Source organism: Triticum aestivum, chromosome 5B (genome assembly GCF_018294505.1).
Source record: "Triticum aestivum cultivar Chinese Spring chromosome 5B, IWGSC CS RefSeq v2.1, whole genome shotgun sequence".
Lineage (NCBI taxonomy): Eukaryota > Viridiplantae > Streptophyta > Magnoliopsida > Poales > Poaceae > Triticum > Triticum aestivum.
This window is the reverse complement of record NC_057807.1, coordinates 108,372,222-108,384,073: the sequence shown is the minus strand read 5'-3', so window position 1 is coordinate 108,384,073 and position 11,852 is coordinate 108,372,222. Positions and strand designations below refer to the sequence as shown.

Here is an 11,852-nt window from a genome sequence, read left to right as displayed (position 1 = left end):
ACATCATCAGCCAAAATAAATGACCATTATTGTTGCAGAGCGGTCTAAGTGCTTCAGAGTAGACAAAAAAACACAATAGGGGTAGTGATCATGAATTGTAGGAGAGGCATGTAAAGAAAACACAAATTATCAGCCACAACATAAAAATATCTGCCACCAGCCTGCTAAATAATAGTATAAGAAAGGAATACCAGACCTGATGCGTTGAGTCAACAACTCCTCCTTGAGCCACCTCTTCTAGCAGCATCGATGCAACTTGCTCACCAAGATCCTCTGGAGACATTAGCTCAGGCTTCTTAGATTGTTCACTCATTTCATCAACATTGGGATAACTCACAGTAGCATCTGCAGAAATCAGACAGCCTGTTGTGGTCTCAGCAACTACTGATACGCCATAGCCTGCTGACCTGCCAAAAGATGAATAGATTTAAATTTTTGAATAGAAGGACACCAGGAGATAACAGCACATTGTGTCACTAATAATATTCAACAGGTTCTACTTCAAGTTGGAAACGTACAATCCACCAGATAAACCAGCTCTATGATCGGTGAAGATATGAACATCCGGAATAAACTTATTGAAGAGTCCACGTGCAGCATAGAGGATACGGTTTTCAATCTGTGGAGATACATTGGTTGAGAATGTTACACCTCTTATCCTCTTTACCATTCCTTCATCAATCCAATTAACTGCCTGCAAAAACACTTGATATTAGAAGGGCAATGTCAACAGAAATCACGAAACATGAGCAGAAGTAAACTCCAACACACCTTTAATGTACTGTTTATATTGGGAACTCGAAGAAGCACTTCGCCACCACCACGAGGAGGAGCTCCCCGGTTTTCAATTTTGAGCTCCAGTCCCTCAAGAGGAACGCCAAAATGCTTGAGCATATGCAACGTAACCATCCGGAAAGTATCCACAGAAGGATCCTTTGTATCATTCGTGATTCCTAAAAATAATGGCATCAAATTTAGACTCCATACTAAATTCAGAAGCAAAAGACACTGTATGATTAATAACAGTGATGGCCAATTGGCCATCAACCTTCTGCAGAATTTGTGATTCCTACAAGCATGGCAATATTTAGACTCCGTAGAAGTGAAAGACTTTGTACGATCATTAACAACAATGGCCATCAATTTTGAGCAGAACAAAAGAATTATTTCCTGTCTAGTCTTTTGCAGATCTTGGCTTATGGAAGCTTGTGAAGCTTGTGACACATAGCACTACTGAGCACCTCATGTTAGCAAGAGCATCTTCATTAGGAAAAATGAATGGCCACAAGGATCATGGGTTCATGAGAAAGAGCTAATAAGGTTTGCTTACTCCGTGACAGCGAATTCAGCAAAATTAACTAACTGGCAATAAAACCACCTTTGTCAAAACAATTCATGCCAGAACAGGACCGACTCGCATGATCCACATACACCAATTGAAACAAACAAACCATCCCACCGAACAATGGATCAGAGTGGATAACTAATACTTCTAGAACAGCCTAAAGTTAAAAGAACCCATTGCAATGAACAATGAAGCAGATTAAATAACCAATAATTCTAGAAAACCCTGACCACACAACCTCTGCCTGAACTAAATATCGTAATTCCGGAGTTCCAATGCAAAACATGGCAATCAATTGACCTGACGGTGCAACAATAGTCACCCGAAACTTCGCTGATTCTGCACACCTCAAGCAGAAACAAGATGAGCAAGCGCTGTTCACCTTTGAGCCGAATGGACAAGGGCGACCTGGCGAAGAGCCCGAGCAGAATGAGCGGCTCGATGAAGTAGCCGATCCCGCGGTGCACCCCGCAGTCGTGCTCCAGGTCCTTCCCGCCGAGGACCACCCCGGGCTTGTACCCGACCTTCGTCCCTGCCCACGGACGAACTCACTACAATCAGCCACCAACCCAAATGGAAGAAGCCCCTGTCGCGGCCACAAGTCGGCGCGCCCTTGCCTGTGTCGTTGACGTCGATGACGTGCTGGTCCGAGACCTTGTCGAGGAGGTGGAGGAGGGACATCTCGTGCGGGCGGAGGCCCCCCTCGCCGGCGCGGATGTCCTTGATGATGATGGGGGTGGAGGTCAGCGTCGCCAGCACCAGCCGCTGCCGGAAGTCTCGGCTGCCCGAGAGCCTCCGGGACTTCTCGCGACCCATCCTCGCCGGTCGCCGGCGCTGGGGACGGTTGGCTGTTCGCTCGCCGCGCGGGGGATGGTGGGGTTGGTCGTGCGGCGGGGGTGGGAAGGGCTTGCTAGTAGGGTTTAGGCGGGCGCCGGCGAGGCGTTGCTGCGGCGGGTATTTCACAGGGACGCGGGCCTCGCGCAACGGCCCGCTTGTACTTTTTTTTAGCGAAGGCCCGCTTGTACCAAACTGTGTGTGTTGTCTTTTCTTTTCTCGGAGAAAATGGCCCAGTGTCGTCCATGAATACACAGCCCACACATAGATTCTTCTAAAAAAAGAAAGCCCACACAGAGATAAAAATGAAAAGAAAAAAACTACCAGACACATTTTTTTTCTTTTTTCTGCTAAAAAAGTGGCGCAATGTTTTCTTTACGGGAAGGCCTCCGGGCTAGCTTTATTCAATTTCAAATAACACTTATATCATCTGCTAAAAACTTAAAAATAAAACCCGGGTGCCTCCTGTTGGGGAATGTAGTAATTTCAAAAAAATTCCTACGCACACGCAAAATCATGGTGATGCATAGCAACGAGAGGGGAGAGTGTTGTCCAAGTACCCTCGTAGACCGTAAGCGGAAGCGTTATGACAACGCGGTTGATGTAGTCGTACGTCTTCACGATCCGACCGATCCGAGTACCGAACGTACGACACCTCCGAGTTCAGCACACGTTCAGCTCGATGACGATCCCCGGACTCCGATCCAGCAGGGTGTCGGGGATGAGTACCGTCAGCACGACGGCGTGGTGACGATGATAATGTTCTACCGACGCAGGGCTTCGCCTAAGCACCGCAACGATATGACCGAGGTGGAATATGGTGGAGGGGGGCACCGCACACGGCTAAGGAACGATCACGAAGATCAACTTGTGTGTCGTGGGGTGCCCCCCTGCCCCCGTATATAAAGGAGGGAGGGGGAGATGCGGCCGGCCCCCTAGGGGTGCGCCTGGAGGAGTCATACTCCCACCGGGAGTAGGACTCCCTCCTCTTGCCTTGTTGGAGAAGGAAAGGGGGAAGGGGAAAGAGGAAAGGGGGACGCCCCCCCCCCCTTCCTTGTCCTATTCGGACTAGGGGAGGGGGCGCACGGCCTGCCCTGGCCCGCCCTCCTCTTCTCCCTCATGGCCCATGTAGGCCCATTAACCCCCGGGGGGATTCCGGTACCCCCCGGTACTCCGGTAAAATCCCGATTTCACCCGGAACGATTCCGATATCCAAATATAGGCTTCCAATATATCAATCTTTGTGTCTCGACCATTTCGAGACTCCTCGTCATGTCCGTGATCATATCCGGGACTCCGAACAACCTTCGGTACATCAAAACTTATAAAGTCGTAATAAAACTGTCATCGTAACGTTAAGCGTGCGGACCCTACGGGTTCGAGAACTATGTAGACATGACCTAGAACTGTTTCCGGTCAATAACCAATAGCGGAACCTGGATGCTCATATTGGCTCCTACATATTCTATGAAGATCTTTATCGGTCAACCGCATAACAACATACGTTGTTCCCTTTGTCATCTGTATGTTACTTGCCCGAGATTCGATCGTCGGTATCCAATACCTAGTTTAATCTCGTTACCGGCAAGTCTCTTTACTCGTTACGTAATGCATCATTCCGTAACCAACTCATTGGCCACATTGCTTGCAAGGCTTATAGTGATGTGCATTACCGAGAGGGCCCACAGATACCTCTCCGACAATCAAAGTGACAAATCCTAATCTCGAAATACGCCAACTCAACATGTACCTTCGGAGACACCTGTAGAGCTCCTTTATAATCACCCAGTTACGTTGTGACGTTTGGTAGCACACAAAGTGTTCCTACGGTAAACGGAAGTTGCATAATCTCATAGTTGTAGGAACTTTGTATAAGTCATGAAGAAAGCAATAGCAACATACTAAACGATCAAGTGCTAGGCTAACAGAATGGGTCAAGCCAATCACATCATTCTCCTAATGATGTGACCCCGTTAATCAAATGACAACACATGTCTATGGTTAGGAAACATAACCATCTTTGATTAATGAGCTAGTCAAGTAGAGGCACACTAGTGATGTTATGTTTGTCTATGTATTCACACATGTATCATGTTTCCGGGTAATACAATTCTAGCATGAATAATAAACATTTATCATGATATGAGGAAATAAATAATAACTTTATTATTGCCTCTAGGGCATATTTCCTTCAGTCTCCCACTTGCACTAGAGTCAATAATCTAGATTACACAATAATGGTTCTAACACCCATGGAGTCTTGGTGCTGATCATGTTTTGCTCGTGGAAGAGGCTTAGTCAACGGGTCTGCAACATTTAGATCCGTATGTATCTTGCAAATCTCTATGTCTCCCACCTGGACTTGGTCCCGGATGGAATTGAAGCGTCTCTTGATGTGCTTGGTCCTCTTGTGAAATCTGGATTCCTTTGCCAAGGCAATTGCACCAGTATTGTCACAGAAGATCTTCATTGGTCCCGATGCACTAGGTATGACACCTAGATCGGAAATGAACTCCTTCATCCAGACTCCTTCATTTGTTGCTTCCAAAGCAGCTATGTACTCCGCTTCGCATGTAGATCCTGCCACGACGCTTTGTTTAGAACTGCGCCAACTTACAGCTCCACCATTTAATAAAAACACGTATCCGGTTTGCGATTTAGAATCTTCCGGATCAGTGTCAAAGCTTGCATTGACGTAACCATTTACGACTAGCTCTTTGTCACCTCCATAAACGAGAAACATATCCTTAGTCCTTTTCATGTATTTCAGGATGTTCTTGACCGTTGTCCAGTGATCCACTCCTGGATTACTTCGGTACCTACCTGCTAAGCTTATCGCTAAGCATACGTCAGGTCTGGTACACAGCATTGCATACATGACAGAGCCTATGGCTGAAGCATAGGGAACATCTTTCATTTTCTCTCTATCTTCTGCTGTGGTCGGGCATTGAGTCTGACTCAATTTCACACCTTGCAATACAGGCAAGAACCCTTTCTTTGCCCGATCCATTTTGAACTTTTTCAAAACTTTATCAAGGTACGTGCTTTGTGAAAGTCCAATTAAGCGTCTTGATCTATCTCTATAGATCTTGATGCCCAATATGTAAGCAGCTTCACCGAGGTCTTTCATTGAAAAACTTTTATTCAAGTATCCCTTTATGCTATCCAGAAATTCTATATCATTTCCGATTAAAAATATGTCATCTACATATAATATCAGAAATGCTACAGAGCTCCCACTCACTTTCTTGTAAATACAGGCTTCTCCAAAAGTCTGTATAAAACCATATGCTTTGATCACACTATCAAAGCGTTTATTCCAACTCCGAGATGCTTGCACCAGTCCATAAATGGATCGCTAGAGCTTGCACACTTTGTTAGCACCTTTTGGATCGACAAAACCTTCCGGTTGCATCATATACAACTCTTCTTCCAGAAATCCATTCAGGAATGCAGTTTTGACATCCATTTGCCAAATTTCATAATCATAAAACGCGGCAATTGCTAACATGATTCGGACAGACTTAAGCATCGCCACGGGTGAGAAAGTCTCATCATAGTCAACTCCTTGAACTTGTCGAAAACCTTTCGCAACAAGTCGAGCTTTGTAGACAGTTACATTATCATCAGCGTCAGTCTTCTTCTTGAAGATCCATTTATTCTCAATGGCTTGCCGATCATCGGGCAAGTCAACCAAAGTCCATACTTTGTTCTCATACATGGATCCCATCTCAGATTTCATGGCTTCAAGCCATTTTGCGGAATCTGGGCTCATCATCGCTTCCTCATAGTTCGTAGGTTCGTCATGGTCAAGTAACATGACTTCCAGAATAGGATTACCGTACCACTCTGGCGCGGATCTTACTCTGGTAGACCTACGAGGTTCAGTAGAAACTTGATCTGAAGATTCATGATCAATATCATTAGCTTCCTCACTAATTGGTGTAGTTGTCACAGGAACCGGTTCTTGTGATGAACTACTTTACAATAAGGGAGCAGGTACAGTTACCTCATCAAGTTATACTTTCCTCCCACTCACTTCTTTCGAGAGAAACTCCTTCTCTAGAAAGGATCCGAATTTAGCAACGAAAATCTTGCCCTCGGATCTGTGATAGAAGGTGTACCCAATAGTCTCTTTTGGGTATCCTATGAAGACACATTTCTCCGATTTGGGTTCGAGCTTATCTGGTTGAAGTTTCTTCACATAAGCATCGCAGCCCCAAACTTTAAGAAACGACAACTTTGGTTTCTTGCCAAACCACAGTTCATAAGGCGTCGTCTCAACGGATTTTGATGGTGCCCTATTTAACGTGAATGCAGTCGTCTCTAAAGCATAACCCCAAAACGATAGCGGTAAATCAGTAAGAGAGATCATAGATCGCACCATATCTAGTAAAGTACGATTATGACGTTCGGACACACCATTTCGTTGTGGTGTTCCGGGTGGCGTGAGTTGCGAAACTATTCCGCATTGTTTCAAATGTAAACCAAACTCGTAACTCAAATATTCTCCTCCACGATCATATCGTAGAAATTTTATTTTCTTGTTACAATGATTTTCTACTTCACTCTGAAATTCTTTGAACTTTTCAAATGTTTCAGACTTGTGTTTCATCAAGTAGATATACCCATATCTGCCCAAATCATCTGTGAAGGTGAGAAAATAACGATACGCGCCGCGAGCCTCAATATTCATTGGACCACATACATTAGTATGTATGATTTCCAATAAATCAGTTGCTCGCTCCATAGTTCCGGAGAACGGTGTTTTAGTCATCTTGCCCATGAGGCACGGTTCGCAAGTACCAAGTGATTCATAATCAAGTGATTCCAAAAGTCCATCAGTATGGAGTTTCTTCATGTGCTTTACACCGATATGACCTAAACGACAGTGCCACAAATAAGTTGCACTATCATTATTAACTCTGCATCTTTTGGCTTCAACATTATGAATATGTGTATCACTACTATCGAGATTCAATAAAAATAGACCACTCTTCAAGGATGCATGACCATAAAAGATATTACTCATATAAATAGAACAATCATTATTCTCTGATTTAAATAAATAACCGTCTCGCATCAAACAAGATCCAGATATAATGTTCATGCTCAACGCTGGCACCAAATAACAATTATTTAGGTCTAAAACTAATCCCGATGGTAGATGTAGAGGTAGCGTGCCGACCGCGATCACATCGACTTTGGAACCATTTCCCACGCGCATCGTCACCTCGTCCTTAGCCAATCTTCGCTTAATCCGTAGTCCCTGTTTCGAGTTGCAAATATTAGCAACAGAACCAGTATCAAATACCCAGGTACTACTGCGAGCATTAGTAAGGTACACATCAATAACATGTATATCACATATACCTTTGTTCACTTTGCCATACTTCTTATCCGCCAAATACTTGGGGCAGTTCCGCTTCCAGTGTCCAGTCTGCTTGCAGTAGAAGCACTCAGTCTCAGGCTTAGGTCCAGACTTGGGTTTCTTCTCTTGAGCAGCAACTTGTTTGTTGTTCTTCTTGAAGTTCCCCTTCTTCTTCCCTTTGCCCTTTTTCTTGAAACTGGTGGTCTTATTGACCATCAACACTTGATGCTCCTTCTTGATTTCTACCTCCACAACCTTTAGCATTGCGAAGAGCTCGGGAATAGTCTTGTCCATCCCTTGCATATTATAGTTCATCACGAAGCTCTTGTAGCTTGATGGCAGTGATTGAAGAATTCTGTCAATGACACTATCATCAGGAAGATTAACTCCCAGTTGAATCAAGTGATTATTATACCCAGACATTTTGAGTATGTGTTCACTGACAGAACTATTCTCCTCCATCTTATAGCTATAGAACTTATTGGAGACTTCATATCTCTCAACCCGGGCATTTGCTTGAAATATGGGCCATTTGCATTTCTGTCCCTAACTCGAACCACCTAATCAGATATACCCCTAATTCCAAAGCCTGCTCAAAAATACCCCTAATTAACTTCAACTCCTGGAACATCTCATATGCTCCATGACGTTCAAAACATTGTTGAAGACCCGGTTCCAAGCCGTAAAGCATGGCACACCGAAGTATCGAGTAGTCATCAGCTTTGCTCTGCCAGACGTTCTTAACGTTGTCAGTTGCATCTGCAGCGGGCCTGGCACCCAGCGGTGCTTCCAGGATGTAATTCTTCTGTGCAGCAATGAGGATAATCCTCAGGTTACAGACCCAGTCCGTGTAATTGCTACCATCATCTATCAACTTAGCTTTCTCAAGGAACGCGTTAAAATTCAACGGAACAACAGCACGAGCCATCTATCTACAACAAACATAGACAAGCAAAATACTATCAGGTACTAAGTTCATGATAAATTTAAGTTCAATTAATCATATTACTTAAGAACTCCCACTTAGACAGATATCTCTCTAGTCATCTAAGTGATCACGTGATCCAAATCAACTAAACCATGTCCGATCATCACGTGAGATGGAGTAGTTTCAATGGTGAACATCTCTATGTTGATCATATCTACTATATGATTCACGTTCGACCTTTCGGTCTCCGTGTTCCGAGGCCATATCTGTATATGCTAGGCTCGTCAAGTTTAACCTGAGTATTCCGCGTGTGCAACTGTTTTGCACCCGTTGTATTTGAACGTAGAGCTTATCACACCCGATCATCACGTGGTGTCTCAGCACGAAGAACTTTCGCAACAGTGCATACTCAGGGAGAACACTTCTTGATAATTTAGTGAGAGATCATCTTAAAATGCTACCGTCAATCAAGCAAGATAAGATGCATAAAGGATAAACATCACATGCAATCAATATAAGTGATATGATATGGCCATCATCATCTTGTGCTTGTGATCTCCATCTCCGAAGCACCGTCGTGATCACCATCGTCACCGGCGCGACACCTTGATCTCCATCGTAGCATCTTTGTCGTCTCGCCACCTATTGCTTCTACGACTATTGCTACCGCTTAGTGATAAAGTAAAGCAATTACAGGGCGCTTGCATTTCATACAATAAAGCGACAACCATATGGCTCCTACCAGTTGCCGATAACTTCGGTTACAAAACATGATCATCTCATACAATAAAATATAGCATCACGTCTTGACCATATCACATCACAACATGCCCTGCAAAAACAAGTTAGACGTCCTCTACTTTGTTGTTGCAAATTTTACGTGGCTGCTATGGGCTGAGCAAGAACCGTTCTTACCTACGCATCAAAACCACAACGATAGTTCGTCAAGTTAGTGTTGTTTTAACCTTCGCAAGTACCGGGCGTAGCCACACTCGGTTCAACTAAAGTGAGAGAGGCAGACACCTGCCAGTCACCTTTTAAGCACGAGTGCTCATAACGGTGAAACCAGTCTCGCGTAAGCATACGCGTAATGTCGGTCCGGACCGCTTCATCTCACAATACCGCTGAACCAAAGTATGACATGCTGGTAAGTGGTATGACTTGTATCGCCCACATCTCACTTGTGTTCTACTCGTGCATATGACATCTACGCATAAAATCAGGCTCTGATGCCACTATTGGGGAACGTAGTAATTTCAAAAAAAATTCCTACGCACACGCAAGATCATGGTGATGCATAGCAACAAGAGGGGAGAGTGTTGGCCACGTACCCTCGTAGACCGTAAGCGGAAGCATTATGACAACGCGGTTGATGTAGTCGTACGTCTTCACAATCTGACCGATCCGAGTACCGAACGTACGGCACCTCCGAGTTCAGCACACGTTCATCTCGATAACGATCCCCGGACTCCGATCCAGCAGGGTGTCGGGGATGAGTTCCGTCAGCACAACGGCATGGTGACGATGATGATGTTCTACCGACGCAAGGCTTCGCCTAAGCACCGCAACGATATGACCGAGGTGGAATATGGTGGAGGGGGGCACCGCACACGGCTAAGGAACGATCACGAAGATCAACTTGTGTGTCTTGGGGTGCCCCCCTGCCCCCGTATATAAAGGAGGGAGGGGGAGGTGCGGCCGCCCCCCTAGGGGTGCGCCTGGAGGAGTCCTACTCCCACCGGGAGTAGGACTCCCTCCTCTTGCCTTGTTGGAGAAGGAAAGGGGGAAGGGGAAAGAGGAAATGGGGACGCCGCCCCCCTTCCTTGTCCTATTCGGACGAGGGGGGAGGGGGGGCGCGGCCTGCCCTGGCCGGCCCTCCTCTTCTCCCTCATGGCCCATGTAGGCCCATTAACCCCCGGGGGGTTCCGGTAACCCCCCGGTACTCCGGTAAAATCCCGATTTCACCCGGAACGATTCCGATATCCAAATATAGGCTTCCAATATCAATCTTTATGTCTCGACCATTTCAAGACTCCTCGTCATGTTCGTGATCATATCCGGGACTCCGCACAACCTTCGCTACATCAAAACTTATAAACTCATAATAAAACTGTCATCGTAATGTTAAGCATGCGGACCCTATGGGTTCGAGAACTATGTAGACATGACCTAGAACTGTTTCCGGTCAATAACCAATAGCAGAACCTGGATGCTCATATTGGCTCCTACATATTCTACGAAGATCTTTATCGGTCAAACCGCATAACAACATACGTTGTTCCCTTTGTCATATGTATGTTACTTGCCCGAGATTCGATCGTCGGTATCCAATACCTAGTTTAATCTCGTTACCGGCAAGTCTCTTTACTCATTACGTAATGCATCATTCCGTAACCAACTCATTGGCCACATTGCTTGCAAGGCTTATAGTGATGTGCATTACCGAGAGGGCCCAGAGATACCTCTCCGACAATCAGAGTGACAAATCCTAATCTCGAAATATGCCAACTCAACATGTACCTTCGGAGACACCTGTAGAGCTCCTTTATAATCACCCAGTTACGTTGTGACGTTTGGTAGCACACAAAGTGTCCCTCCGGTAAACGGGAGTTGCATAATCTCATGGTTGTAGGAACTTTGTATAAGTCATGAAGAAAGCAATATCAACATACTAAACGATCAAGTGCTAGGCTAACGGAATGGGTCAAGTCAATCACATCATTCTCCTAATGATGTGACCCCGTTAATCAAATGACAACACATGTCTATGGTTAGGAAACATAACCATCTTTGATTAATGAGCTAGTCAAGTAGAGGCACACTAGTGACGTTATGTTTGTCTATGTATTCACACATGTATCATGTTTCCGGGTAATACAATTCTAGCATGAATAATAAACATTTATCATGATATGAGGAAATAAATAATAACTTTATTATTGCCTCTAGGGCATATTTCCTTCACCTCCAACCACACTGCAGGAGGGTTAACACTTCCCCATTTAGCTAGCTCGTGAGCAACTATGTCTGATTTCCTAATACAATACTCGATAGTAACCGACAATCCTGCAACACCGGCGCCGCCACCATTGAATGCCCTTCATTTGAATTTAGTGCTTGTACCACAATGGAGTTATCTAATCTCACCATCAAGTTATTGCATCCACTGATTTGTACAAGTTTGAAGCCTTCTAGCAACGCCGTGGCCTCAACAGAGACTACATCTGCTACATGTTCAAGCTTTGCAGTAGAAGTAGAGATAAAGTTTCCATGGTAGTCCCAAATGACTGCTCCACATGACCCAAAATAATTACCAGCCGAAAAGGATGCCTCAACATTTAAAACATGTTGTCCCACCAAGACAACAGGCCACC

General features: G+C 44.9%; 1 protein-coding gene across 1 annotated transcript in view; it reads right to left on the bottom strand.

Annotated features, from left to right (window-relative positions):
* Nucleotides 1–2,292, bottom strand: part of LOC123110665 (probable RNA 3'-terminal phosphate cyclase-like protein) — a 3,243-nt gene extending 951 nt beyond the window's left edge. Inside the window, exons 1-5 of the mRNA XM_044531249.1 lie at nucleotides 1,963–2,292; nucleotides 1,728–1,877; nucleotides 772–953; nucleotides 519–694; nucleotides 197–407 (exon numbers count right to left, since the gene is read on the bottom strand). Of these exons, the coding sequence (XP_044387184.1) occupies nucleotides 197–407; nucleotides 519–694; nucleotides 772–953; nucleotides 1,728–1,877; nucleotides 1,963–2,161 (918 nt within the window). The 5' untranslated portion in view covers nucleotides 2,162–2,292. The remainder of the gene's footprint in view (nucleotides 1–196; nucleotides 408–518; nucleotides 695–771; nucleotides 954–1,727; nucleotides 1,878–1,962) is intronic.
* Nucleotides 2,293–11,852: the final 9,560 nt, after the last annotated feature.